Here is a 7086-nt window from a genome sequence, read left to right as displayed (position 1 = left end):
CAAAGTCCCACTTACAGCTTTTTGCTCTGGTTTGGAAGTCAAGAAGGGGAATTCTTCATCCATCAACTCCAGACTGCACTGCCTCAGGAACACAGCCCACTCGCCAGGTTTGGCTCACTTGTGGCACTTCTAGAGGAGGAAGAAAGTGCAATTGCACAATTCCAACACAAAAGGAAGGAAGAGTGGGACAGACAAAACATCCTGTGGACATACAGGTGTTCAGCTGGGACTGTGGAGTGTTGGGGTTCTTGCCAATTGGATGTGTATCCCTCACTGCAATCTCTGGGCCTGCGGGAGAGTCTCACTCACCTGCACAAGCAGAAAGCTCCGTCGGTGTGCTCAGAACAGGCTCGTCTGATGCAGAGCTGTCAGAGCAATGGGAGGGCAGAGCAGGCCCAGCCGTGCTCAGGGCTGAGCCCCAGCAGAGCCCTGGCAGAGCCCAGAGCAGCCTCAGCATCCGCAGAGCCCTGCTGGAAGGAGAGAAACCAGAAACTGCCCGTCAGCTGAAGGCTCCTGTCCCCCTTGTCCCAACTGCCTGCAGTGCCCAGGCCATGCTGGCTGAGCTCAGAGCTGTGCCCAAACCTCCCCATCACTGCTGCCTTTGGGAGGAGAGCAGGAGGGCAGGACATGTGCCCAGCCTCCAGCCAGCCATGGCAGAGCCACCTCCTCAGCAGCTGCCCAGAGCAGGATGCTCCTGTGCTCGCTGCCATCTCCCCAGAGCCCTCATCCCACCCCTGCTGAGAAGATGGGGATCCACCTCATGGCATCTGCTGCTGGAAGAAAAGTTGCTCCCAAAGGATGTCCTCACCTCTCTCCAAGGGCACATCTGAGCCATTTTGCAGCTGGTCCCAGCACTGCTCCATCCAGACCAGACAACAGTGAGAGTTATTCCTTTAAAAACCAAACAGCAAAATAATGAGATTACAAACCAAAGGTGGAAACAAGAAAAAAGTTACAACATTATCACTGTCAGGAGCTCAAGGAAGGACTGACCCCTCCATGCCAGGGAAAAACCCACTCACAGCTGGGGGAAACCAAGGTTTCTCCCTTCCCCCTTCATTGCTCCCCCAAAATAATGGTAACCCAGGGCAAACAAGGGCAGTGGAGCAGCCCAAGCCCTTCCCTACCAAACAAACCTGCTGCTGCACAGCTTCTGGAGTCCCACCTCTGCTCCCCCCATGGGGGTTTGTTTTGGTCAGGGTGGCTGCCCCCAGCTCCAGCCCCAGCCCAGGGCTCACTGCCTGCTGGGGGTTGCTGCTAGGGCCTGGGGCTGCTGCTCCCATTCGGGATCCAGCCCAGCTAAAAATCAGCTTGGCAGCCCACTGAAGAATGAGCTGCACCTGCCCCAGCAGAGCGGGTAGGGAGCCTTCAGTGCCCAGCCAGGCTGTGCAATGCCCACGTGTGGGAGCATCTCCCTGCCTGTGGACTCATCTGCACGTTGGCTCTGGAGCCTGGCTCTGAAGCAGGTGCCCAAATCCCAGTGCATCGTCTTCAGCTTACCAGGGGCCAGGTCGAGGGAGATCTTGTCATCCTCCACGTCATCCTCTGTGTCTCCAGCAGCAGCCCCACCTGGTGCAGCTCCTCTGGGGGCTCCTTCTTCCCTGGGGGTGGGAGAGACCAGGCTGTCAGTGTTCTGCCCAGGGCCCCAGCTGAAGTGCGCCGAGCAGGACAAGCAAAAGCAGCTTTCGTGGTGGCCAGCAGTGCTGGCAAGAGCAGCTCAGCTCCAGCACATGAGAGAGCTGCGTGTTCCCATCCCATGGCCCCTGCTCCGTGACACGGGCATGACAAAAAAGGCTGCGTTCCTTGGATTTTTATTGCCAAGGGATTTGTGTGGAGCTGCCACTTACCAGGCCAGTGAATCCAATGGGCTGTGTGGCTCTCTCCCTTCTTCTACGGCTGATGAATATCCTGCACCCAAGGATCACTGAACAGGTCTTCCAAGGATGGCCTGTCCATGGAGTGCACGGATAAACACCACCGGATGAGTCCTTGGCAGTCTGCGGAGAGGAAGCAGAAAGCACCAGTCAGTTGAAGAAGGCTCCTGTCTGCTTTGCCTCACTATTCCTGAGCACGCCCAGGCTATGCTGGATATGCTCAGAGCTCAGCCTAAGCTTCCCCATGCATTCTCTGCCTGGGAGGAGAGTGGGATGTGTGCCACCTCCCCAGCAGCTGCCAGAGCAGGAGCTCATGAGCCCGCCGCTGTCTCCCAGCGCTGCTCTTCCCCCCCGTGCCGCAGAGATGAGGATGCACCTGGAGAGAGCCGTTCTGGCAGCGGGAGCTGGCCCCAGCTGATACTTCGGCCCCTGCTGAACGGGTGCTCCCCGCAGACCATCTGGTGCAACACGATGCCCAGAGACCAGATGGTAGCTGGCTCGCCGTAGTACCAGCCGAAGTCCTTCCACTCCGGGGGGCTGTAGGCTGCTGTTCCTACAGAATACACACACAGTCCATCAGGGGAACGCTGCCTGCTCCCAGAGCCTCGCCCCAGCATCCCTGGGCACGCTGTGTGAGCCGCTGCCTTCTCGCCAGCAGCACCTGGGACTCGTGCACAAACCTGGGCTTGCAAGAGGGCAGCCCTGGGAAACCCTGGGAAGGCCCAAGCTTGGGCCCTGACATGCTGGGCCACCAGATGCTGGGAGTGGGGGCAAAGCCCTGGCTGGGCTCACCTGCAAAGCTGGTGTATGCTGCCTCCTGGAGATAGGTGCCACAGCCGAAGTCAATCAGCTTGGCCTGTCCCGTGCACAGGTCGATGATGACGTTCTCTGGTTTGATGTCCCTGTGCAGGACCCCGCAGATGGTGCAGTGCCACACGGCCTCCAGGACCTGCTGGAACAGCTCCCGCGCCACCTCCTCGGACAGGAAGCCCCGTGCCCGAATGAAGCGGGAGAGGTCCTGGGAGTGCTCCGGGCGCTCCATCACCATCCAGATGCAGGTGGAGAGCTCAGCCCACTCCAACAACTGGATGATGCTAGGGCACCCCGTGGACACCTTGCTCAGCAGGACTATCTCCAGGGGTGCGCTGGTGCCGTCAGGCTGCGGGAGGAGCACCGTGCCGTCAGCGGGGCTGATGCCGTGCCGAGGCTGCACAACGATGCCCTCAGCCAGCCCGGGATGCTCTGCGTCCTCCGCTGAGCCCACGCTCCCGCTCCCTCTCCATCCCTCCCTCCTTCCCTCCCTGCAGGCGTCCTGGTGCCCTGCCGCCTGCCGGGCCCCGGCTTATCCCCACGGACCCGGCACGCCCCGCTTTCTCCCGCTCGCCCCAATGGCTCACTCACCAGCTCGGCCCAATGCCGGACGCGGCGCCGGGACACACACTTCATGGCCACCTGCGAGCCAAGGGGAGCAATGGCATGAGCTCGCCGCCCGCCCTGCCCAGCCCCACCCTCCTCCTCCTCCTCCGCCCGCCGCCAGCCCCGCCACGCACCGGGGCGCCGTCCGCCACGCGTGTCGCTGCATAGACGCTGCCGAACCCGCCTTTGCCCAGCAGCGAGCCCACCCGGTACCGCTCCAGCAGGGCCTCCGGCGTCGTTCCTGCGGGCGAGACGCGGATCTCAGCCTCCGGCCCGGGGCCACCCGCGGCCCCCGACCGCCTCTGCACCGCCCCGGGCCGGGCATCGCCCTCGCAACGGGGCACGGGCGGCTCGGGGCCGGCGGCCGCGCTGTTGAGCGGCGGAGCTCGGGCCGGGGAAGCTGCGGCCGAGGCGGCGGGAGCGGCCGAGCCGCGTGTGTCCTCCTCGGGCCCCGGGTGGAGCCGGGGCCGCCGCCGGGCTTGGAGCCGGGGCCGCCGCCGGGCTTGGAGCCGGGGCCGCCGCCGGGCTTGGAGCCGGGGCCGCCGCCGGGCTTGGAGCCGGGGCCGCCGCCGGGCTTGGAGCCGGGGCCGCCGCCGGGCTTGAAGCCGGGGCCGCCGGGGCTGGCGCCGGGCTTGGGGCCGGGACAGCCGGGGCCGCCGCCCGCACAGGCGGAGCCAGGGACAGGCGATGCTGCCCCAGCCGTGGCCACTGAGGCCCGCCCAGCAGCGCCACAGCCATGCCGGCGACAGCCGGTCGGAGCCGAGAGCGCGGCGGGCCGCCCGGGGGCGGGAAGGGGGCAGCCCCGGCCGGGGCAGGGGGCGGGCCGGGCGCATGGCCCCGCCCGGCAGGGGGAGAGGGAGCCCGCGAAAGGGAGGGGACACAGGGAAAGGGACACCGGGAGAGGAGGCGGGACAGGGGGAGAGGGAGAGGAGGAGCAGGAGAAAGGGACGGAGAGGGTCCTAGAAACTGTTCCTTAGCTGCAGCTGCGCCGCTGCCGCCGCTGCCGCCGCTGCAACTGAAGCTCCGGGGCCGTTAGTCCGAGTCTCCGTTAGTCCGAGTGGCCTTTTGTCCGAGTGGCCGTTTGTCCGAGTGGCCGTTTGTCCGTTCCCCGCGCTCCCCACGGCCGAGCCCCGCGCGCCCCCGGGGGCAGCCCCTGAGTCTGTCCAAACACGGGAACTTTGCCGTGTTCAGCCCACATCCAGAGGCTTGACTGCTGCACAGTGGCACAGCAATCCCCTTGGCTGCTCTGTGCATTGTCCCTGCTGAGGGTCAAACACTAGTGGAGCACATTCCCTGTCTCTAGAATTCATACCTGACCCAAGCACTGCACTTGTGTCTCCAGCATTGCTTTCCAAGCAGAACGGGGAAAGACAAACTGTGTGTAACTCATGGTATTTCGGAGAGTCTAAAACATGCTAAGTCATGGATCTTCGAGGTGAGATCCATTCCAGTTAATGCCATAGAGAAGTAGTGCAACATGGAAAAGGAGAGCACATAAATAAATAGAGGAAAACATCTCAGATTGTTTCTTTGCATTTTCATTTCACTTCTGGAAAGCTGTTTCAGTTTTCCAGGAATCTTCTCCACAGTCCTGTTTGCTCTTTTCAAGAACCTTTCCTGGAGGGAATGAATTGCAGGGATTATTGGGCTGAGCTGGCCCTGGCCGGGTGCCAGGTGCCACCAAAGCCGCTCTATCACTCTCCTCACAGGTGCAGGACACAGAACCCAGGAGGAAAGGCTCGTGGGCTGGGATGAGGGCAGGGAGAGGTCACTCACTGGTCACTGTCAGGGGCACAACAGACACAAGTTAGGGAAATTAATGGAATTGATTTCTAAGCAAATCACAGTATGAGAAGGAGAACTAAAACAAACCCTAACAAAACAGTTTCCCCACGCTTCCTCCTTCCCAGGCTCCCAGCCTCCACCTGCAGTCCCTGCTCTGCTCTATCTGCACAGGAAATTTGTCACCAGCCACAAACTTTGCTTTAGCCTCATCTCGGGATCCCTTCCTGGAGAGGAAGAACTTTCTCCAGCAGAGATTTGGAGTGTGACAGACTTTGAGGCTCAGGGTGTTTCTCCTGCAGCTCCTTGTAGATCTCCTCTTCCCGTGCTGGGTCTCCTGCACCACAGAACTCTGCCAGCTGCAGCTTTGCAAACATCAGGTCAAGGTCTGGATGTTCCTCAACAATTTGCTCGAGGTCCTTGGGGGCTGCATCCAATGCATTCTTCTTGTCTTCCCCCTTTGCATGGAGCCAGTGGATCTGCTGGCCCCTGGGCAGGGCCTGGCAGAGCAGGTGGAACCTGGGTCCTGCTGCAGGAGCTGGGGGAGCTCCAGGACTCGCTCTGGCCGCTGGGGCAGCCACAACACAAGCCGTTCCCAGCCAGGAGCCGAGGGCTCCGTGTGGATCTGCAGGACCTTGTCCCTGGGGCTCGTCTGGATCAGCGCGGGCAGCTGGGCTGCACTTGGCTTCCTTTGTGTCCCTGCTTCCCCTGGGACAGCAGCTGCCCAGCGCCGAGGGGACAGCAATGGCACCGGGGCAGTTTGGGGTGAGGTTCAGTGTCTGTGCCTGGCATGAATCCCAAATCCTTGCCGAAGGAGCAGAGAGTGCTGACAGAGCACAGGATGCTCTGCTGAGCACGGGATGGACCAGGGTGGACAGCTCCGGACTGGTGCTGCCAGTGCCGCGCGGGGCGGGGCCGCTTTGGGGACCCCCCAGGGCAGAGCGCTTTGGGCTGCTTTGGGGCTCTGGGCACCTGCAAAACCGGCGCTGGGCACGGCAAGAGCGTGTGGGGGCAGCTGGGGCCCTACTGGTGGCACTGGTGGCGCTGGGAGTCCCCTGGCCACAGGTGAGGAGCTCTGGGGTGAGCTGGGGGAGGAGCAGGGGGATGGGGCTGGTAGATGGGAGAAGGGGTGCTAAAAGGTGGGGTGAGACCCCCCTAACCGAGTGGGAGGGGAGTGGAACCCTGTAAAAATCGATGTTTACCAAATATGTTAAAAGCCACTAAGAATGAAGAGAGATGGATGAATTACCTTTTGTAATGAGGGAAATAAAGGAAAAAACCCACAACAAAACCCACTGGGGGACTGAGTCCAGGATATCTAATCTCTGAAATTCTCTGCTTGGTGTGGGATAGAATGAAATTGCAAAATCGGTAACAGTGAATTGTTCAATTTATTTAAAAACAATCCCATAAACAGGAAAAGGCCACCTCCTGGAACAGTTAAACAGGGAAATTCACCTGGAAGTTACTGGAAATCGATTTCTCCAAATTACCCAGACAAATTTGGAATCACTGTCTTTTGGTATTGGTGGACAAATTTTCTGGATGGCCAGAGGTCTTTCCCTGTTGCACCAATAAATCCAGGGAAGTGGTAAAAATTATGCTTAATCAATCATACCAAGATTTGGGGGCAACTTGGTTTGTCTTCAGGGAGAAGCCCCCATTTTATAGCAGATGTGGTGCAACAGCTGAGCAAAACCCTGGGTATAAAAAGGGACTGACACAGCCCTTGGTGACCACAGGTGAGTGGGAAAGTGGAAAGGATAAATCAGAATTTGAAACAACAAATTAGGAAAATATGCCAGGAAACCTCTTCAAAACAGCCACAGACCCTTCCTCTGGCTCTTCTGTGAGTCAGAATTCAGCCAGGGACAAAAACAGTGAATTGCTGTAGGGGCAGCTGTACCAAACACCATCAGTTCCTGGAGAAATCCATCCAAAGGGAGAAACAGACTTAAATCTATACCTGGTTTCTTTAGGAAAGGTGGTTTATAACCCTGTCAGGACCAGTTGC

General features: G+C 59.9%; 1 protein-coding gene across 1 annotated transcript; it reads right to left on the bottom strand.

Annotated features, from left to right (window-relative positions):
- Window positions 1–2185: 2185 nt before the first annotated feature.
- On the bottom strand, window positions 2186–3157 carry LOC146423294 (serine/threonine-protein kinase pim-1-like). Its single transcript, XM_085044910.1, has 3 exons — window positions 3116–3157; window positions 2667–3033; window positions 2186–2427 (listed from the first exon to the last, which is right to left on the bottom strand). The coding sequence occupies exons 1-3, from the start codon at window positions 3155–3157 to the stop codon at window positions 2186–2188; spliced, it is 651 nt and encodes a 216-aa protein (XP_084901036.1).
- Between the last annotated feature and the right edge of the window lie 3929 nt (window positions 3158–7086).

The sequence above is a fragment of the Lichenostomus cassidix genome, unplaced genomic scaffold, assembly GCF_008360975.1.
Source record: "Lichenostomus cassidix isolate B80296 unplaced genomic scaffold, HeHo_3.0 HiC_scaffold_128, whole genome shotgun sequence".
NCBI classification, from domain to species: domain Eukaryota; kingdom Metazoa; phylum Chordata; class Aves; order Passeriformes; family Meliphagidae; genus Lichenostomus; species Lichenostomus cassidix.
Note: the sequence above shows the minus strand (reverse complement) of the source record. Positions and strands in the feature narration are given on the sequence as shown.